At 38.1% G+C, this 22,970-nt stretch overlaps 3 protein-coding genes across 4 annotated transcripts; 1 reads left to right on the top strand and 2 right to left on the bottom strand.

The window, feature by feature from the left end:
• Positions 1-16: 16 nt before the first annotated feature.
• Positions 17-2,824, top strand: LOC145477830 (HIG1 domain family member 2A, mitochondrial-like). Its single transcript, XM_081455676.1, has 2 exons — positions 17-358; positions 2,335-2,824. Exons 1-2 carry the CDS (start codon positions 193-195, stop codon positions 2,514-2,516), a joined length of 348 nt encoding a protein of 115 aa, XP_081311802.1. The 5' UTR covers positions 17-192; the 3' UTR covers positions 2,517-2,824.
• A 692-nt stretch (positions 2,825-3,516) lies between these two features.
• Positions 3,517-14,545, bottom strand: LOC145477800 (drebrin-like protein B). 2 transcript variants are annotated; one of them, XM_081455629.1, is made up of 17 exons: positions 14,428-14,545; positions 14,308-14,363; positions 13,243-13,355; positions 12,229-12,303; positions 11,831-11,912; positions 11,682-11,740; positions 11,427-11,504; positions 10,643-10,729; positions 10,025-10,089; positions 9,787-9,841; positions 9,488-9,568; positions 8,802-9,002; positions 7,807-8,052; positions 6,569-6,629; positions 5,882-6,066; positions 5,461-5,506; positions 3,517-4,409 (listed from the first exon to the last, which is right to left on the bottom strand). In XM_081455629.1, the coding sequence occupies exons 1-17, from the start codon at positions 14,508-14,510 to the stop codon at positions 4,270-4,272; spliced, it is 1,713 nt and encodes a 570-aa protein (XP_081311755.1). In that variant the 5' UTR covers positions 14,511-14,545; the 3' UTR covers positions 3,517-4,269. The 2 variants fall into 2 exon arrangements, with proteins under 2 accessions (XP_081311755.1, XP_081311757.1); XM_081455631.1 differs by having other exon boundaries at positions 5,461-5,503.
• An 84-nt stretch (positions 14,546-14,629) lies between these two features.
• On the bottom strand, positions 14,630-18,261 carry LOC145477829 (guanine deaminase-like). The gene is made up of 3 exons (XM_081455674.1): positions 17,747-18,261; positions 16,872-17,040; positions 14,630-15,823 (listed from the first exon to the last, which is right to left on the bottom strand). The coding sequence occupies exons 1-3, from the start codon at positions 17,880-17,882 to the stop codon at positions 15,628-15,630; spliced, it is 501 nt and encodes a 166-aa protein (XP_081311800.1). The 5' UTR covers positions 17,883-18,261; the 3' UTR covers positions 14,630-15,627.
• Between the last annotated feature and the right edge of the window lie 4,709 nt (positions 18,262-22,970).

The raw sequence follows: 22,970 nt of genomic DNA, 5'->3' as shown, positions 1-22,970 counted from the left end.
CTTTGGGTGAGCAGGGACGGCTTCATGATTATGGACCGCTAAAATTTCCCTTCTCTAGACAGGAAACACTGTTCTGGGATTGAGTAGCCAATCAGAAAGCCAGAAATATGTTCGGTATTTAGACCGAGGCAGCCTGAGGATAGTTTCACAGGAAACCGCTGAAATTCACGGCAGGCGGCAAGTAAATTCAAGATGGCGCCTTTACTATCAGAGGAAGAGAAGACAGCTAGCGATGATATTAGCCAGGAAAAGCAAATGGAGGAATTTTTCCAGTGGACTCCCCATCCGTCATATGAACCTGAAACTATGGGACAGAAATTTAGAAGAAAGACTAAAGAGAATCCTTTCGTTCCTATAGGTAAGTTCAGTGAATTATTGCAGATTGTAACGATAATTAGCTTTATACATTATCTGACATTATGTAAGCTCATGTGTTGCGTCAGATCGTTCGTTCTATGACCGTCTATGAGTAGATCTTTCCAAGTCAGATCGTTCCACAGTATAGCCAGAATGAGATCACTGCACGATACAATCAGTCCAGTGATATGTTTAATTGATGTCTTGCTGTTTGGATGAAAACCTTCTTACTCGATGCAAATGTAAGACAAATATAACTTATATTCTTCTCTATGTAAGTTAACAGTGTTACACAGTTGCGCCCCAAAGGCAAAGCTCCAGCTTTCCACTGTACTTACTTGCAGGTTTGCATTCAGGTTCTAGCCCCAGGGTTCTAGCTAAGGTGGTAGAGTCACTGTCTTCCCCCCACTCCCCCCTCCCACATAAAGAATAACTAAATAATCTAACAACAACTATAACATCCTTTATTTTACCTTTCATTTTCTAAATGGATAACAGTGCGTTTACTGAAACCCAAACCACCCAAACAATGAAAACCCATCAGATGGCACAACTGAAACTATGGATTCAAACATTTTCAAATCCAGTCAGTCAAATGTACTATTTTCAAATCCAACCAATCAAATGTCCAGTACAAAACAATGAAATTTCAACTTGTTTGTTGTGATGCTTATGTGATTATGGTGTTACTTCTGAATAAATTGTCAAGCTCAAACCGTTAGTAGTTTCCTGTGCTTGTGGGTTCCAGGTATGGGGTCGTTGGTTGGTTTAGAAAATACATGCCTTTTTTTTTGGAAAGAAAAGCTGCAAAAGAGTGTCACTTGCAAATACTCCACCAGAGTGTGTGGTGTAGGGTTTGAATATTGTCGTGGCCGTTTAATAGAAACACTTCAAAGGTCTCTGAAAGGGATTAATTTTGAATTAACTTCAAGCAAACTTCAAGCAGGAGAATTGAAAAGTTAACTAGATACAAAAATGGACTTTTAACCTGAATTCTTTGTTTGATATATTTCTAATTTTTCCATCCAGGGGAGGTTCCAGTGCATAGCGCATCATCTTTTGTTTTTGCCTTAGGAGTGATTGTACATGCTGAGGCTTCAATAGTACAATGTGGAAAAAAATTTGTTTGAATTTTCGATGATGTTATTTCAATGCACTGATAACCCAGGAAGGGAGCTCAAACTCCAAAATGTACAGCTGCTGAGTCAGTGAACATGGTTTTTCCAAGAACTGCCTAGTGGACGACCAAAAGCTGTGTAAAAATAGAAACATGCACAGACTACAGGAGCACAATTTATTTTGTAAAAAAAGTGGCAAAATCTATTATACTATGATTTTAAACAACTGTAAAAATGATATTTTATGTGGCCATACCTTCACAGTGGAAAACAGTCAATCTAATGAGTTTATCATGCTTGTCAATGTAAAATCTGAAGTAAAGTAACACTATTTTCTAATGCAATACTAACGACTTGAGCTTGACAATTTATTAACGGACTCCATAGTTGCTTAAGTATCACAACGAACAAGTTGAGATTTCATCGTTTTGTATTGGACATTAATCTTGATTGGTTGGATTTAAAATTGTTCAAATCTATTTTTTTCAGTTCTTTCATCTGATTGGCTTTCATTGTATGGGTGGCCCTAGTTTCAGTAAACGCACTGTAAAATTAATAAAAGTTATAATTATACATGGGTAGCGGGAACCTGAAATAACAAGTGGGTTAAAAAATGCTAGATTGCCAGTTTACAAGCTGAATTCATATAATGCATAAAATGGTCAGACATACACCACACAACACACACAGACACATCCTCAGCTATTTTTATTGAAATTGGCGAGGCAATGGTGATAAAGCTCCGAGCATGGTTCTTTGAACATATACATGTAGGCACCGACCCATAGGGTTCAAGTACAGTATAGTTTTCGCTGTTCTTTGAAACTTTTTGGAATCATATTTTGTTTTTGTCATTCAGGTGCTCTCGCTACTGTTGGTGCTCTGTCATACGGTCTTTACTCATTTATAAGAGGAGATGCTCGCATGCAGCAATACATGATGAGGACTCGTGTTGCCGCACAAGGAGGAACGCTAATAGCTGTTATTGTTGGGGTTACCTATATGCTTTTTCAAGATCAAGACAAGAATGGAAAAACATAATTTATTGCAAGAACGTGTGTATACTGGTGACAGTATCAAGTTTGAAAGAGTGGAGCTATGAACTGTGTGATCATTAATGGCACTTCTAATTGTGCTATTTGTTCTGAATGTTACGTGGTACATGTAAATTATGACAGCAAGAAAAAACTTAGTAATTTTTTTTGCCCTGGGCGTGAGGGAATTGGCTTGTCACTAGCCAGCTTCATTTGTTTGTAGCCAATGGGACTCACTGTTTTTGTAGTTAGTTAATTTGTAGATTGCATGTTAATGATAGAGGAGAAATAAAGGGCATGACAGGTTGAAACATAGGCACGCAAGCCGTGTAAGAGTTTTTTGCAAAAGTTTTTTGGGGGGAGTGAATTAAAAGCCCCCTGGAGATAGCAGCACTCAGTGGACAGTTATGATGAGGTTAATCCACCAAGTTTGTTTGGTTACAACGTTCAGCGAAAAAAAAAAAAAAAAGGGAAAAAAAAATTAAGAATTTGTTTCACCCTAGGACAAAATGTGTTGTCGTGCCTACTTTTATCAAGATGTGATTTTGACAATCGATCTAGTGGCTTTGTTTATTAGAACTACATTGAACTGTTCCCAGCAAGACAGCTAAACATCATACAGTCTGTAATAGTAGCTAATGGTAAATTGCAGATTGGCATTGATTCTGGATAATTTTTGACCCATTTTGTAACAAGAACCAATTTAATTATAACTAATATTCCTCGGCTGATTACTTCCCTCCCTTGTGGTACAAAATCCTTGGGACGCTGTCTCTAACATTCATGTACATGCAGTGGCGGATCTAGGGGAGGGGCCCGGAGGCCTGACCCTTCCCCCCACCCCACCTTATTTTGGGTTTAAAAAAGACAAAAATCACACAAGGAAGAAAAGCAGGCAGGGCAAGCAAAAACAACTGCCCCCCCCCCCCCCTTAGCTCAAGGTCTGAATCTGCCACTGACATGTATAGTGTGCATCTATAAATAACAGCACAAGGTAAGATATCAACTTGTAACAAAATACAACTTTAAATTTAATTTCAAAATTACCTAACATTTTTATATTTATACAAAATTGTTCTCCCTGCGGTTTACATTTTGCACTACTATGAGATTGCACACAACTGCACACTGTTACCCTGTTTTATGCTTTTTTTTGTCAAGAATGTGATTGTCCTGTGACATACTGTGCATTCTGGCCAACAGCAACAATGAAATGACTTGTCTCAATTAAGAACAATCATACAAATACACTGAAATTACCAAAGAATGCTTCATAATCAGACACTTTTTGCATAGGGAAACTGATTTTGGTCTCAAAAATAAAAATCTGTATACAAAAGGTTGGATGGCAAAATCAATCACTTTAATGTAACTAATTTTTTTCCCTAGCTTAAAAGCTATTCGATTGGAGTAATATTGCATCTAGATAATTTTATTAATGTTGTTAACTTTAAATTATAATCTTTGGTAAACCAAAACACAGAGCTGGCACATGTTATCTGCTTTACAACTTTCTTGCCTGTGGGTTGAGAGTTCTCTTTTTCTGTTCTTGACTCCAACAAATTCTAAAAAGTTTGGGGTGAAGGTTGTTACAGTTACATGTATTTATTACAGCTTCCCCCCTTAAGACTTCATAGATTTTGACTAAGAAATCAATGAAAAGTTGTCAAAAGTTAATGCAACAAAGTAGCGTGGATCAGTCTACAAACAGCCGTGAAAAACTCAAAGTTGCATAAACTAATGAGATCACACAATTCTTTTCAAGAGATCAACTCCACGTAGTTTGCGGGAAATAACCCAACACTACCATCAGGTGCTTGCCCTCGCCACCATCCTTCATCGATCTGTTCAATATTTGTAATGATGTCGTCAGGATCAAAAGTAATCTCTGTGTCATCACCTGTTACAATAAAAACACCAATGTAACAACATCAATTTCACCAAAGAACCATCAAGAGCAACAAACATCTAATTTCTGCATACAACAAAAACAATTTATTCTAATTGCTAATTATACACTAATTAACAATTAGATTATGAGCTCGAGATTTCTATGAGGTGATAGTTGATGAGGCCGAATGCTGAATCAACTATCGCCTCATAGAAATAGAGAGCGAATAATCTAATTGTTTCAGTAGAATTCTAACTTAAATTGATGCAAATAATGGTTTCCAAATATTTTTTGACCCATTGTTGAACTTCACGCTTTAACAGAATTGCATTGGTAAATTTGCAGCTGTTTACGCGCGCGCACCGGTTTTTCAATAATTTCAAGTTTTTAAAGTCAAGAACCTGTTTATGTCCTTCCTTTTGTCTTCTCAGAAATATAATTATCCATTTACATCTAAACGTTCTTCCAAAACTTTGGGAAAACGATAAAAACCGCATTTCGTGGACCACTGACAGCTACTGCATTCTAATGGCTGATAGTATACGAGTAGCTCAGCCAATCAGATTGCAGCATTTGCATTAGTATACTAGTAGAATTCTACTAATAATTATTATACCTTCATAAACCTTTTTTTATGGACATCTCAGTATGCAGAGTAGTATTACTGTAAATCTTAAAGTCTCTTCCAATATTCTGGTAAATATTGGGGCATGCCACACACAAATGGTGAGAAAACTACATGTAGACAGTTACACTACACACTAAAAAGTGTGGTAACATTTATTGTGCAGTTCCCAAGAAATAATATTCATACCTACCCCATGGGAGGTTTCTAGAAATTCTGTGAACATGGGAAGTCTCAAATGCCAAATTTCTTTAAAGGGAAGTTTAAACCTACATGTACATCTTGGAATGTTGTATATGCACTATGGAAATACTTGAGTTGAATGTCATAAATCTCTCAAGCTGGGAATGAACTGACCACAGAGAGTGAGAGAGAAGGCTCTGTTTAGGTCAGACATAGTTATAATAATTATAGAGTCACACCAAGTTGACATACTTGCTTGGTAGTCATACAATGCTCTTGCTTGTAGACCTCTATCCTCCTATAAGAAAAGCAACAATGCTGTTATATTCACATTTAGCTTATTAGTCATTGTAATCAATGGTTAGTTGAAATGTAATACAAAACACAAGAAAGTAGAAATGTGCTAAAATAATCAGTGTCATAGATCTCTAGATACTTTTCATTTGGGTAAGACAAAAGATCATGAAGAATGTTTTAAGATTAAGGGTATTAACAGAAGGTACAAATTTCCGAGGGGTAGGCGGTTGTCAACAGGCTACATGAAAAGATGCAAATCTTTATGGCCTTTTTGAACCACCTGTTGCATTTAATTTAGCAGACTCACCACCGGGCTACTAAGGAGTAAAGATCAAGAGGAAAATAAGGTAACGAACAAGCAACGTGCCCAAAATACCTCTACAACAGGGGTTGGTTCTGGTTCATGGGCCACTGCACTAGGCCCTTCAATAAGTTCCACATAGTTACAGGGGAACATGCCAAAGTGTCCATCAGGACCACGCCCTCTCCACCAGCCCTCATCAAATGGATCGACTTCAGTTATTATGTCTCCGGGATCAAAGGTAATTTCCTCATCATTTTCTGAAATACACTCAAATTAATAAACAATTTTGCATGGAAAAACACTACATGTGCATGCACTTCGAATGACTAGTTACTCTTTATTTTACAATGGAGCTTAACACAAAGATGTTACTTACAAAATGTTACCAACTACTTCTAACACGTACAAATTTGGCATTGTATGTGAAAGGAAGCTGGCAAAAGATTGCAAACTTGAGAGAGTCATTAAATAGGTTTATCCTTTCAATATGATTTCTATTAGCATCGACATAGATGGTCTGATTTGCTGTAACAAGTAGGTCTGCATCCAAGCCTAGCAGTCCAAGAGGTCATGACACAGCACTCGTCTCTGGTTTCCTTAGCACAAAGTAAGGTGGTCCATTAAAAGGTTACCCCAGCATTACATGTACATTTGCTGGTACCCATTTATACACCTGGGTGGAAAGAGTCACTGTGAGAGTCAAGTGTCTTGACCTGTGCCAAGGATGGTGATGATTGATAATTATTGACATATGAGTACCTGCTTGATAATCATACAAGGCCTTTGCAGTTTTTCCTTGATCTCCACTTGGGGCCTGAGGCTGTAGTACCACACCAAGACCAAGATGAAAGCAAAAAGAAAAAAATTAAAATGGTTTCTTTTAAAAGTTACACTAACTGTTGTCTGAGTGATTGTACTGAACTAACAGCATTGTGAAATAGAAAAAGAGAGTCTGAGATAGAGGGAGAAAAATATATCCTAGAACACGAGTTCAGAAAGAAAAGAGAAAGGAAACTAGATGATTAAACCTTCAACTACATGAAAGTCCTAGACTATATCCCACACAAAGATTGGCATTAACAAAAGAGGGATTGATAAATGTGCATTGAACATACAAATCACAACAACCCATTACATTCACAAAAACACCTTGACTACCAAAAATATTTGCTTGTGCAGACCATGGATCTTTCAGGGTTGATTAAGTCTGGGTAAAATTCCAAATTGTGTGTTGTATTCAAATCGAAGACCTACTGATATTTTGAGCACTTGTTTTGCGTGTTTTTGAATGTTTCCTCAGAAGTGGAAGTTGAATAAAACGAGTCAAAATTTAGAAGCAGATCTAATCTTTAGCTCTTCCTCTGAGGAGTGTACATCGAAAGAAACAGCAAGGGACTCCACAGCAAATGTACAATGTACTGGACATTTCTTCAAGAGCAAATCACCACAAAAATCAAACAAAATCAAATTTCTTCAGCAAGGCCAGAAAAATCAAATTCGCTCGTCATTTGCACGTAGCTTGCCCCTACCAAATATGCAAACAGGCTGTAGTTTTTTCCTTGAAATAGTTTTGTCTTCCTAAGAAAAATGACATTTTCCATTTAACCTTCATACTCAATTCAGCAAGTCCCAACAGGGCAGAAAATTGATCATTTTCATTCGATTCGCATATTTTTGCAACAACTAAGCACAGAAAAGTTGTAATACAACCAGCTTATTTCAGAACTATTCTTTGCCTAAAAAAGTACAATTTCAAGACTATTGGATTAAAATCTAATTATTCAGCGGTAAACAAAACCAGACTGTTCTCCAACCATGAGTTAGGCCAATCGGTGGAAAGAATGGTCATTTTGACCATGTGCCATATCTCGGAATTCCAAAAGATTTTAGATTCTAACTATACTAGGGTAAGTCTTTCAATACATGTACAGTTTAAACAGACTGATGGCACAATTACTTCAGGACAGACTCTGCTGTAGTCTGCATGCATCACATACCTGTCCAGGTGCTGTATCCATGCCCATATTGTCATACAGATTGTCATCATAGGCTGCAGGTTCAGCTTCCCTCTCTGCTGGTACATCATCTGCTGCTTCATAACTCGCCTTTTCCTCTGGTAGCTGTTCCTCTGGCATATCGTAAGTGGAGTCTGGCTGAGTGTCAGGCATTTCAACATTCTCATAGAAGTCTGTAGGTTCTTCCTCTGGTTCAGGTTCCGGTTCTGGTTCCGGCTCAGGTTCAGGCTGATAGGGGCAAAAACACCAATCAATACAAAATGCATTGTCAAAATGTTTCTCCACCAGCAAGAAAACCAGAGACCAGAAGACAACTACTGTATGCAGAACCAAGGGACTTGTCTGTAATTAGCAGGTGTCATCAAACTTTTATAAGCAGCTTCATTTAAGTACATGATGGCTCAGCTTGAAAAATGTAGCCTGCATTATATAGTTTCTGGCATATAATTATATTTTCAACTTTCCCATCATCATCATCATCATCATCATCATTTGATTCACCACAATAAAAAAATTAGTAATGCAATAGCAACAATTTTAATAGGGCCAGAAGACCTCAAAAGAAAAAAAAAAAAGATCACCAACAGGCTTATAGTGGAGGCCACCTTGATATTTGCCTCAAACATGACATTCCTTACATATGTTTTTATTTCTTTTAAATCATTATCTCTGAAGTTTTTTTTCACCTAAAAAACCCTTCAGTTGGTTTTCTTTTGAAATTTTCCTTGATTTGAAGGTAAAATAGTTTGTACATGACCAAAAAATTAATATATAAACCATAACATAGCCCCTTTAATGAGAATTCTGGTCTCTTTCAGTCCTATCAACTTAAGGGACAAAAGTATCCACAACCAAATTTATTGCTCACCACATTGAACAATCGACTTCATGTTCCGGTTTTAGAAAATTGTGATGGTTTATCAAGGGAGACCTAAGAGATCATGTCTTTTGCTCACTGTCATATACAGTTACAGTACCTCAGTAGGAAGGGGCTCTGGTTCTGGCTCCACCTCTGGTTCCGGCTCTGGTTCTGGTTCAGGTTCTGGTTGACGTCGCTGCACTTGAGGGGGTGGTTTTCTAGCTGGTGGCCTTGCCTTAGTCGGTGGGGCTGGAGGGCCTGTCCTTTCTTGGAATCTGGGTTTCTCATCCTGTCCTTGACGAATGAGGGATTCTGCTTCCTGACAATAACCAGACCAACCAGTTACATAATGTCTCAAGTTGGAGATTTTAAGACTAGTGTAGACTGTTAGTTTCTCGGTGAAATGTTGGACCAAGAACAGAATAAAAAAGGTAAAGTCTGTATACAAGTTCATGTCAAGTGGTCTATCAGGCCAGTGCTTATCTCTGGTTTCTGTAGCAAGAAGCAACAAGGAGTATTTCTATGCTCTCACCTGGATGGGATGCTAGTCCATCACAGAGTTACCCCCAGCATTAAATTTGCCAGTACCCATTAATACACCTGGGTGGACAGAGGTACTGTAAGAGTTAAGCGTCTTGCCCAAGAGCACAACACAATGTTCCTGGCCAGAGCCTAAACCCAGACTGCTCAATCTGGAGTCAACTGCATTAATCCCAAAGTCACTGTGCCTCCCTCCAAGTGCAGAGTACACATATAAAAAGACCAAAGATTCTTCTTATTCCTACATGTAACTGGAAACCATACCTTTAACCGAGCCTGCCGTAAGGAATTTGATCTTTGTTTTTCTTGTTCCATTTCCCTTTCATCTTCCACTTGTTGGTGCTCCTAAAGTGAGAATACAACATGACAATTAAGACAAGAAAGTATCACCTGATGAAAGTCACTTAATATTTGTTGAAAGTTATTATAATAAATAATTTGCCAATAATAAATTATAATAATAAACAATAATAATGAATACTAACTAAAGTTGTCATTTTTCTTATACTGAAAATAGTTTTCAGTCCAAGACATTTTTTACAGAATAAACAAAAAATCCTCACCCATCGTTTTCTTTCCTCCTCTTTTTTCTTTTCTTCTGCTTCTCTTTGTTTCTTCCTAGATGTATTGATATTGTTCAGTGACAAAATGCGACAAATTAATTAAAGCTATGTCTTTATTATTTACATGTATCAAAAACAATAAACAAAACAAGTTCCACTTCTGATTGAACTACACAATTCAATTCAAATTTCCAATTCCACTGAAATTCCAATGACTAAACGAATGAAAGTCACTTACTTTTGTTCTTCAATGCTCCTTGATCTTTCTCTGTATTGCTTCTCTCTTGCTTCAGCCTCTTTTGCCTTGGATATTGAAATCAATCAGTCAGTCAATCAATCAATCAATTTATTTGCCCATCTGTCTCTCCATCGATCCTATCCATTTGTTCCCTCATCCATCCGTCTGTCTGTCTGTCCATCAGTCTGTCTGTCTGTCACTTCATCCGTCTGTCTCTCTGTCGGTCCCTCCATCTGTCCTTCCATCCATCAGCCAGTCAGTCAGTCAGTCCGTCCGTCCGTCAGTCAGTCAGCCTGTCCGTCCATCCATCTGTCTGTCTGTCCGTCCATCAGTCAGTCAGTTACTTCTGGTAGGTTGTCATTTGTAATGCTTGCTATGTGCATTACGTAGTTTAATAAACATTAAAGCTGCATGGGATATCTTCCAGTTGTCTGTAACTGATGATTCACTAGTTGCTTTCAACATGAAAATACTTTCTTTTCATCATATGGAAAGACGTACGTCGTGACCCCACATTTTATGAATTAATAGTATACTGTCGATGTACTATATGTGTCACAAAAGAAATTTCTCGCTGTAGGTCTGGAGTGAATTAGTAAAACTGCATGGTCATCTAACCTCTCTCTCTTTTCTTTTTCTCTCTGCTTCATTCTTTTCTGCAATGGCTTGTTTTCGTTCTTGCTCTTTTCTTCTCTTCTCGTTTTCCTGTTGAATAAAATGTTTGGGACACTGTAAATATTTTCATTTGACTAACTACATGTACATGTACATGTTTGTGCATGTAGTAACTTGACTTCATGGTCAATGTTAATTTGTTTCATGGAAATACATACGTCTAGTACATGTGTATACTTTATTGTTGCCTACTCAATGAAACTTTTCTAGCAGGAACAATGACTAACTACACTAATTACATTTAACATTAAAAAATATAATAACACCATTGAAAATATCCAAGTAAATATAAATATAAACATATATAAAAGAAAAAGTGTATCTTTAACAAGATATATGTGTGCATGTTCAACGACAAGACCACATAACGTGCATATTAACAAATTTGGACATCATCAATACAGTACCTTCACACAATCAACAGAAACTGGTTTACAAAATAAATTTCAAAATCAAGCCAAATCTAAACAAAAACAACATTTAATATGCACTGTGGACCATTATGCAGTTCCAGAAGATATCCATACTCCCCCCACAGAAGGGATGGGAATTTCCTGGGAGGTAGTGGGTTCTGCAAGACCAAAAAATTTAAAGAAATGTATGAAACCTAATTGGAATTTCCAGAGGGGTGGGGGGTCTTACAAAAAAATCCCTTCCGTGGGGGAGGTTCTGGAACTACACATTAGACAAACATGTAATCTGTATAAAAAGTCTGTTGAAACTTTACCTCAGACTGGGACCAGAACTGATCTCGTTGCTGAACGTCAATTTCCTTTTGAATCTTCACTTTCTGATATACAGAACCCTGATGAAAAAAAACAAGAGACACTAAATTCATTTGTAAAATTTTACCAGGAGCTTCATTTCAAAGACATGCCAGTTGATAGAGAAAAAACATGGAACATGCTTTTCTACGTAAAAGAAGTGCCTGGGTGAGAAGAAATACCTGGTTGAAATGTAGTTAGCTTGCACATGCACTTACCACTGGGGCAATGGGTTCTGCAGGTTTTGCCTTCTCTTTGTGGAAACTGTAGTTTGCACCTGAATGGAGAGATGATATTGTCAAATGCTGACACGTAGTACACATTGTTCAAGCCAGTATTTCCTTATTACATGTACAGTGTGTTATACCTGAAGCCTTTTTAACTTTGTCAAGTACAATACTTTCTTCAACATCATCTGAAGATCTTGCATTGATGGTTACATGGGCTCCCTAACAAAATGAAAAAAAAGTATTAAATACAACGAAAATGAAAAGAAAAATAACATCAATTCATCAGACGAGACCGAATACATTTTCTCCCTTAAACTTTTGAATTTTTGTTGGGTAGGAGTAACTGTGGACTGAATGGCTTTTCAAAATGAACAAATGGTAGGCTTGTCTTTCACTTAACCTTGTTATGCAAAGTTCTAACGTATAATCAGAATGCCCCCAAAAAGGAGAGCAAGCTGAAGAATGGCTCTTTAAAATAACTTACTTTGCATAATAAAGTTATTGTATATAATATTACTACAAGGGAACAACTTACCCTGAAAAACTTTTCAACATCTCTGACATGGTTAGCGCAGACCCCTTTCCTTGAGGAAGGCACTCCCTCTCCTTGCTAAGATAAACAAGACTGATCAGTTTTCATGTACGTGTTCAAGTAGTGCAGTACCTTGTGACGCAATAGACCATTTTTGTGTTCTCGGTTTTGAACTGGAATTACATGCACTGTGGCTTGCAAATGAGGCTAATGACGGGAGTCTTTCCAAATACAAATGACATTAATCCCTTTTTAATGAAAGTCCAGCACACGAGCCTTCATTGCAAGCTTGTTACAGTCCGATACTGTCAAACTTCGATTATCTGTACCTCGATTATCCAGATTTCTTGACTATCCAAACTTTTTCTCTAGTCCCAATTTTGTCAAGAATATTTATTAGTCATGATCAAGATCCGTAGCAATATTCTTTTTAAAACTATAGCACTGAAAAGTGCAGTCAAAAGTGAGTTTGTTTTACTTTTAAAGAGCAAAAGCTGAGCACTCGCACACTTTGTAACTAATGAAGAACACTCGAATGAGTTCTGATTGGCTCAGAGTTGAGTGGTTCAAGATATAAGGTAGACCATATTGTTTTCCAAACTGTTTGCAAAAGTGTTGTTTCACAATTAAATGTTGCTTTATTTAAATAGTTTTGTTCTTCATTAATATTCATATTTTTGATTATCCAGACCCTCAATTATCCGGACTATTATTGGTCTTGTCCCAACGAGTCCAGATAATTGAGGTTTGACTGTACTGAGAATATGAATATGGCCTATTATAAGGGCAGTGAGTCAAAAATGCAAAATATACCACAACTATTTTAGTATTTATTTCTGCGACAACACTGTACATGCAGGTACATTGTTGTATACTCCTAATGAATATTAATCCATTTTGCATTTTGACCTGGGACAGGAATGAATACAAATTAATCATGACAAAAAATGCTGGTTTTATCCTGGTATAAATTAATTACTTATTATAATAATATTATAATTTGCAGAGATGACCTACCCAATTTATGAAAACAATCTTTGGAAGGTTTGTGTTTGGATCCATGACTTTAATTGCTGCATACAACATTTTTCCTTCATTAAGTTCGTCCACCAGCTCATCTAGGTCACCATCTGTTGAATCCGAGTCAGCAGAAAAGCCAAGTAAAAAAAAACAATAATAATAAAATAATGAGTTCTGTGTTTTGCACACAACTCCCCATTACTATATACACTGTAGCATGATTCTGGTTTGCTAATAAAGACCCAGGGAAGGTTGACATGTATGATTTCTCATCCTGTGTGGCAAATAAATTATATACAAAATTATTTAAATAATGTACAATTCCTCTGGTTAATCCAGCCATATCATCTTCCTGATTGTAGAAAGCAACTGAAGTGTACATATGTAGGGGCTTCATTCAGTAGGAAGGCAAAAGGTGAAAAGGCAAATACACGGTAAAATCAAGCACATCACATCCTGAATTTGTACAATTTTTCCCAAAGTATATGTCTGAGCAAAAGTTATTTTTCCAAACACGGCCAGCAGATCACCTTGGCCCAGGGGTCCACCCCAGGTAAAGCTGGCGATATCGAAAAAAATGTGCGGACGTATCTCTTAATGACAAATGCAAAATCGAAAGCAATATCACTTAAGCTTAAACTGAACAATGCGTCAACACTTCAAAAGTGAAATTTCAATGATAAGTTGGTCCATGCCTACGTACATGCATCTAATAACTTGTTTACACCAAGTTTTCGCTGCTTCAAGTGATCGATAATAGATCATGCAGTATTCACTTCAAAGAGAGACACTATTTAACAGCATAACAGCATGAGCTGTTTATATATGTAAAGCTACACTCTTCCAAAAAGATACTTTTGGACATCACACCCCTTTCCGCATGCATGCAAACATCGGGAACCAAGCTCTACAAATCGTTGTCTCAAAACTTAAGAAAGACTTGAAACTTTCCAATTACGTACAGAATAATTCAAGAAAAGTTTTCTGCCTCGTAACAGAGGAGCAATGTATTGAAAGCAATGAAAATATTTGAAAAGGCCGAGCAACTTCCGTAAGACATACCTCCAGTCTCCGCAACTTTGAGGTCGTTCGTTTTGCCATCGTAACCAAACACAGCCCTAGAACAAAATATACAGTTACCACACTGTAGAACATGAATGCATATCGAGACATAGAGCCTACCAGTTAACGTCCGGTGTGTCATCGAAGACTTGTTGCCATGTTTTTAAGAGAGAGTCCCGATTTTTTGTCAAGTTGATCGCCATCTTGTCTTGTCACGTGACAGCTCGAAAAGAGCATCCGGTCGGGGGCTTGGGATAGAGCGAAAGGAGGGCGTGGCAGTAGGAGGGGCTACCAAAAAAGTACACGGAGGGCTGGCGATTCTGAAATCCATTTGACGTCTAGTCCTATACCCTAAGGTTCTGTTGGCTTCAGAACTTACTCTTGAGGCAGAGAAGGGCACTGGGATGGCACAGTGCCTTCCATCCATGTAATACTGGATACACTACCATTTATTGATTTAGTTTGTTTTTGGTTCTTGTCCTCGCTTTGTGAAACATGCAAGTGAGGAAAAAACACACCAATCATAGAGGTTATTGCACTAGTATGTAGACTCCTCTGCTCACATTGATATATACTAAAAGTACACAAATAAAGCCCTTCTCTTTGGATAAAGTTGAGGCCTGTTTATGAGATTCTGTGCAGCAAGTTAATTTTTAATGTGTGGCTCCAAAAAAATATCCAGAACCACACACCCTTCTGGAAATTCCGATTAAGCTTGATACATTTCTTTAATTTTTTTTTTCCCGTGGTGGGAGTATGGCTATTTTCTGGAACTGCACAATACATGTTGTATACTTAGAACAGTAAACAGTTTCTTTCATAGTATTTTAATGAGATGGCAAAAAATGATAGCTCCATAAATTTATTTTGCCTTTCCTGTAAAAATGATGAAACAAGAAAAGAGGAGAGCTTACATCAATGGGGAAGAAGGATGCCATTAATTAATTAAAAATAGTTTCTATACATAAGATTGGCCTATAAGCACGGGGGTTTATAACCAGAATTGTGTAACATACTATTCAATATTGTTATTTCTTTTGCCATTTTATTTAGGCAGAAGTATTACATGTAATATATATACACAATCAATAGCACCTGCGTGGGTAACAAAGTCAATGATGACTGGAAAAAATAAAAAAATAAAATAAAAAAATGATTGGCCCTTAATTGACTCAGCTCTGAAACCAAAACAATTTTATGACTAATTTGATTATAGAATCACATACCAGTTGCAAAAAAGATCATATAGTTACAAATTATGTATACTGACATTGTTGAGAGCTTTAAATGAAAGGGAAAACAATTTGCTTTGTCATTACTTCAGACTTTCTTTGTGTCATCATTTAAATATCTTTTAATGACATCCATTGCATCCTTTGCTTTGCTCTCAACTTGTTCCCCTGGAATAGAACGCTTGTCTATTGATGTCGCTACAAATTTGAGGACTGCTGCCTGGTTTTCTTCATGATGATTAGTGCTTCCTTTCACAGGCTGTGCATAATACACCTGATCCAATCTGCAAAAATTCCACAACTGAGGCTAAGGTTGCATTCCTTTGGGGTGATCTGGATCAGGACCAGTGATCCAAGATCACTCAGATCATGGTGCATCAAAGAAGCTGATGAAGCCGTGACCAGAGTGGATTAATCAATTCCTTTGATGTACCATGATCTGAGAGATCTTGGATCACTGATCCAGATCCGGATCACCCCAAAGGAATATGCCCTAAGTGAACTATGTTTAATTATTTTGATCTACAATGTCACTATAGAAGAATGGAAAGGCTTAGTGTGCATTATACCCGCATTCTGATTTATGCTGAAATTACTTCAGTCATGGATTCTTATTATTGCAAGTTGTGGGATTCTTCATTGCATGCATGATATTGTTAAGGCACAAGTGGGATGCCCCTAATAAAAATTGACATGAGTGCCTATTGGAAACTTTAAATAGAACCCCTAAAAGCTATTGAGGTAGCAAAATCATTTCTTTTTGGCATGCATCACTCAAATTTATTTCACCCCTTAAAGAGGAACTTGTTGTAAGATACAGTCAATTCAATTTAACATATCAAATTAATTAACTGACAGACAATATTGTTTGGCTCAATACTCTAAAAAGGTACTGCAATAACTCGAACAACAGATGTTTTAGATTTTCAAGCACAAAAAACACAACCCCTCAGTGGCTGGTTAGGTTGAATTAAAGGATGATTAAATTTGTTATCCTGAGACACAGAAAATTTATAATGTCATGGGACGACACCTCCAATACAGAGTAGCCACATACAGGTCAAGATTTTTCTGAAAATTCTGAGGAAATCCTGACAAATTTCCTCAGAATAAGTTAATGCATTTGTAATCTATTTATTTGCTCTTTAAATATCTTGTCAAAGGAGATTTCCCTTCCATAAATCCTTTTCAAAAGAAAGTCTGTAATTTTCACTTTCAGTCTTGTTACTTCACTTTTAAGCATGTAAGGATTCACAACTAGTATTACATGTACATTAGTATGTCAAACATTGCAGCATATTCTTTCCACCCCTAATTCCACTAGAAACAAACCTGCTCCACCAAATTGCAGCAGTACACATTGGACAAGGCTCAAAGTTGGTGTACAAGCTACAGCCCTCCAGATCATTTGTTCTCAGATTTTTTCCTGCATTTCTAATCGCCACTACTTCCCCATGTGCACTGGGATCACAGTCTACAAACACTCGATTGAAGCCTTCCCCTGAAAATAAATTACGATCACTCATCATAAGGCCATATCTTCCTCCTCAGTCAATTTTGTGGCAAACCATGGTTCCAAAATGGACCATAAAATTTTCCTTATCAATCTGTATAATTTTTCATGTATACACTGAAATATATTTATCTTCATGCATGATTTACTAGTGGAGAGAACAGCACCAGCATAGCAGTAGGTCCATAGGAGATAGGAAATGAGCAACCAGCAGGGGTGGGGGGAGGGGGAGTAGGATGGGGGTGGAAATGGGTGTTAAGTCAGTGGAAGGTGTGACTTCCAGCACAGAGTGGGTGCAAGTGTGGTTTTCTCAAGTGAAAAAGTAGTGAGAATTGCGAGAAAAGAGAAAGAGCTTTGTATATTTGTACAACATTTTGTAACATGAAAGTCACAAAAAGGCAGCAACTGCTGGATGGAGGAGGAAACCTTGAATAACATGATTGTATGGAAGTTGAGCCTCACCTCATCCCCCTTCCCCTGACCTTGTAGGCCCTGACCCAGCCCCCCTCCCCCCCAGAATAATTATGTAACCACAGTTTCACTGACTCACAAAATAAAGCAAGCGCGCTGCAGACAGTTCGCCTTTGTCTAGCACCAATCTAAATGAACAGCGCTGTGATGTGGGTCTGTGGAAGGACCTTCATGGAGCAAAATCATACATGCATGCAATCCTTTGCTAAGACTGCTAACTGACCCACAATCTTGCCATCCTTAACAATCACACTTCCATATGGTCCACCGTGCCCTTCAGACACTCCTTCTTCGCTGAGCTCGATTGCTCGTGACATGAATCGCTGCTTTTCCTCTTCTGTGGGAGTGTAAGAGGACATCTTTCGCGTGATCGATTCGCCCGGCGACAACACTTGTACTCCTTGGAGGCGCAACAGGATTGAGCATGACTGGGAATGGTCACGCAATGCCTCGACCCCGAATGATGCCCAACCCTGAAATGAACCCCAACTCGATCCCCTAAAGATCCCGTCCACGGAAGGATCCTCATTTTTTTTCCATGTTGACCCCGAAATTTAAGGAATGGCAATCGGAACATGGTACTGTGGAAAGCTCATGTAGTAAATTGATTTTGGCATCCATAAGAACAACCAGGCCTGATGAACAACGAAAAGAGAATAACGTAAAACAGTTCACGTGACGGGCAACAATACACCAACATTTTTATCAGCTTTTTTATGATCGCAAATCATTTTCTTGGTAGCATTACATGCAATCCGACTTCATCGTTATGAATCAAATTAAACAATATATGATGACGTAGGTTACTGGCAATCTTGCTGAAATCTTTAAAAAATGCTTATGGATAATTCCGAAAATGATGCACAGCGCAGCGGCATCGCCTGATAGATCCAAGGAATCGGCTAAACCTTGTGATGAGCTCCTGCTAAACTCTATTATCATTTTAACAAAATCCAAAATATAGCTAAATGTAATCAAGTGTTACAAATGGCATTTTAGACTGGTCATGACTGGTTTTCTCTCGCAAGGGTATAAGAAGAGTAGGGTCTGGGACGAGATAAGTAGAAGAAAACTCGACGGCCATACCGCCTTTTTTGCGTTCGGGATGACAAACTCTCGTCGAAACCCCTCCTTATTAGAGAAGATTCTCGTGTTTGGGTTTCGCAGGTTACCAGTCGCCGGGGTGGTGTCTCAGTCTCGTCTTTCGACAAAACTGCGCACAACGAAAGAGATGAGGCTAACTGCAAAAAGTTACTGCCACTGTATTGAAACAGTTTCCTATAAATAGGAAATGACTGACATCGCAGTTCTCTCTTTAGGGTCTTTTACAGACTATCCTTATGGCTTTGCTTGTTTGTGTATGCCTTTAGACTTAGATTTTAATTGCCGTTAAATTGTAATAAATAAAAATAAATAAATAAATAAATAAATAAATAAATTTTGAGTAAATGAAACGTTTTGAGCGTGTATTCTGCGCGTGTATTGATGAATCGCTATATTTGTACGGCAGAACACTCAATTTGTAATTTTTAAGGGAAAACAAGCGTCTGTGACCGTTAGCTTTTTGATTTGCAAAGGATATGTTACTGGGGTGCAGTCGCTATTCAACTTTCTGTTGAACCCCAATACATTTCTACTTTCACAAGGAAATTGTCTTGGCTAGATTTCACTGGAAGGCTCTTTATTGCTTGACTCGCTTGTGTAATTCTAGAGACACACACACACAACCAAACAGATGCTATCCGCCAGTTGTATGAAGAAAACCCTGTTTATCAAACGTTATTGGTCCAAGATCGATGAACACGATCGGCGGGTGAAAGAAGGCGATGGAATTGAACGATACATCTTGAAAGAGAAGTGAAATGTTGAGCCTTCGTCCACAAGAGATCTGGAAACTAGCCTTGGCTTGGTCGCCCTAGGCTCCCTCGTGCGGTTACTGTGCGTCATCAACATGATCAAAGTAACAAGCCGGCCTGTTTTGACACTTACAACGTCGTTGTTTTCGATCTTGTCGAAGGATTTTTCTTAGCACGAGTAAGTTCAGTTTTTCATGTTAGTCTACGACCAATGCCTATATTTTGCCAATCAGGTTACTTAAAGAGGGATTTATTCGCGACGGTAAGTGACTAAATTCTTTTTCTAGAGGTGTAAGTAAGGTGGGTCAGTTTTCTTTTAGCATTCGCTCCTCTCTGACCTCTAGTCATTCACCTGACCTCAGATAATTGGTCATAAATGCGGTAGATTTTCTGGTCTTTTCCACTGTGATTTGAAAAAAAAAAACAAGAAAGCAAAAACAACAAAAATATCGGGCCTATAGAAACCTACAGTAACTATTGAACATGTCAGTTTGGTATTTTTGTTTTTGAAAACAACCCTTTGCATAAATTTCTGTTAAAAAACAGGCCAGTCCTATTTTTCAACTATTAATTTCATGCCCGCCTAAAGCTGTTTAAATTTCATGCTTAATTCGTTAGCCTTGGGGTTGATGCAAAATAATTAAATCATAACTTACCATCTCTAGCCGAATTTAACCGCGGAGTTTTTTTGGAATTTATTTAGCTATGCAACTAGTTATTTATTTATTTATTTATTTATTTATTTATTTATCAATTTGACTATTTATTTATTTAGTTATTTATTTATCTGTCTACTTATCTCGTGTATTGTATAATCTTGGGTGTATGAGGAAGAATCGTGACTGGTTTGAATTCAGTAGTTTTGCCCAAAGCAGAATGAAAACATTATCCTTGAATAATACACTCGCTAGACGAGACAGGACATTGCCATTCGGCACGCAAGACTAAGAAAGTCTCGCCCCAACCCCTACTCGTCCACACCGTCCTTTTGCGTTCGAGATCGCCCATAAACACTCGTATAAGACTAACCCAAAGAGAAAGACCGGCTGCGAGCAGTCTTAAATTAAGGTGGTCGTCGACAGTTTCTAGCATTTTTTAATCACTCCTACTTTGAATTAATAGATCTCTTTTTCTGTTGCTGACCACAATAATGGCAATACAAAAATGACAAATGATCAGTCACGATTCAACGTTTAAAAAAAAATTCGAGAGAGGTTTCATAACCACCATAGGTGTTCGAAAGAAAAAATGGCTCCAAACACCTCCCCAATTTTCCTTTTTTTAACTTTTAGAAGGTCTACGGTTGACCCCAAATTAATTTTTTTTTGTTGGCTCTCTCATTGTAGAGTTTGCGGCATCAGAAGATCATGAACTGCTCAAAAGGTGATGACCTCATCGTGAACTCATCAGAAACTCACGAATTTCAACCTTTCGTGAGGGAATCCATTAATGGACGTGACTTTTCGTTAGCTGCTAGAGTCGTAAATGGGATCATGATTTGTATTTTGTTCGTCTTTGGAACTGGTGCAAATCTGGTTGTGTTACACGTCCTCAGAGCAAAAGGAATTCTGTTGAAAAACACTTCGATGATATTAACTAATTTAATGATAACTGATCTGATTTGCTGCTTGGTCGTCTTACCCCAAGATTTTGCATTCTACGTCGTCGAGGCTACCGTTCCTCCAGCGTATATCGCGTTCAAGATGTATTCGGTTTTGAAAAATGCCACGATTTTTCTTAACTGTGGCTTCTCCATTATGTTAAGCGTGGAACGCCGCACTACAGCCACATATATTGGCAGAAGGAGAGGGTGGCGCTTGTCAAAATCACTGATGCTGTGCTTGGCCACTGTTTGGTTATCAAGTCTGGGGGCCGCCGCTGTCGCTTATTACACTTTAAGGGAGAGTAATCCGTTACCATGGAAACTCTCGGGTCAGGCATCCAGTGCCAGCTCTCGCTGCCCCTCGGCTGGTAACATTTTGGTTATGATCTTTGTTTCAGTAACAACAGTCACGCTACTGTTTTCTCTTCATCGCATGCGAAGTTTTCTTCATAAAGAATATACAGCTGATGACAAAACACAGGCCAAAGAAATGTCACAGAGGCTCTCCAAGAGGGAAGCGAAACGACGTAAAATGCAAAGACGAATTACGTTTGCTTGCTTTACTTCCCTGTTGACACTGGCTTTCTCCTATATACCCGTTGTTACTACGTGGTTATTATGGTATGGTCTTGGCAGACAGAACAGTGATGCTAACGCAGTTGTACAAGTCCTCTGCTCCCTAGCTCACACCCTCAATCCTCTGATTGCTACAGCAATGAGCAGCAGGTTGCAGAGTGCTTTGGTAAGGGTCATGAGGTCATTTCAGCCATTTCACACGCTCCTAAAGCGATACCCATCGCTCGCTGATAGCATCGGCAGCTTTACCAGTCAAAGCATGAATTTGAGCTGCCGAATGAACAATAACGAAACCGCAATAATGATGGAGAACGACTTTCAGGATAATCTGGCGATGGTTAACTCACTTTCTCAGGAGGTTTCAAGCCATGACGAAGTTTGTTCGCCGCATAGGATTGTGGGAGTCGACAGTACTGTTGTCTGGGACCGTCACAACAGCAATAATGCGCAAGTGACTACGAAGACGCCGCCTTTCCGAAAACGCTCTTTATCAGCAGGTAACGTTCTTCAAAGCCATAACCTGGGCGTACCACAAGAAAAAATTTTCAAACGACTTTCAGATGTAGTTATTCATAGGGAATGAAATCGTCAAACAATGAACCATACCATATATACTGTACCATACAGTGCCGTGTGTTACTGCACTGAACTTCGCTACCATGCAATATACTGTTTTAGAAAACAGCCCTAAGAAAATACGCGCGCTGATTGGTTAAAAATCGTGTTTCTATTAAACAGTTAGATTATGAGCTCGAGATTTCTATCGCGTGATAGTAATGCGTCAACTATCACGTATAGAAATCGAGAGCGAATAATCGGCTAATTGTTTTAGTATAAATCTACTAGTCAAAACTTTTTCAAAATTTTTGCGTAAATCCTCTTCACAGACACTTCGAAAACGCCAAGAAGCGGCCGTCATTTTGTTAACAAGGGCACACTGCTACGCTACTCACTATCTATCACAGAATAGGTAGTGAGTAGGGTAGCCAATCGGAGAGCAGCATTCGTGATAGAACGCAGGTAGATTTATACTAAACACGGTACATGTTTTCTATTTCTTAACTGCACTACACTGCATTGAGCTGATAACAATAACAATGACAACAACAACAAGAATCTTTACGGGCTGGGGAAAATATCTTAGATGGAAGATATTAAGTACATTAGAAGTTGATTGATGAGATAGAAAGAAAGTAATTGTTACAGAAAAAGAACCTAGAGGCTAAAGGAACCGTAAGGTTTTCGAGGTATCTCTTATATGCTGTTTAAAGTTATTTTTTTTAATTAAAAAAGAGAGCACAAGGAAAGAAAGCCAGATCCAAAAAATAGTGCTTAATACTGTTTTAATAAATGAGAGCGTTACTGTTCAACTTTCTCAGAGTACTTTTCTGTCAGTCAGTAATGTTTTACTT

Source organism: Orbicella franksi, chromosome 2, assembly GCF_964199315.1.
Source record: "Orbicella franksi chromosome 2, jaOrbFran1.1, whole genome shotgun sequence".
Classification (NCBI taxonomy): domain Eukaryota; kingdom Metazoa; phylum Cnidaria; class Anthozoa; order Scleractinia; family Merulinidae; genus Orbicella; species Orbicella franksi.
This window is presented reverse-complemented; position numbering and strand designations above follow the sequence as displayed.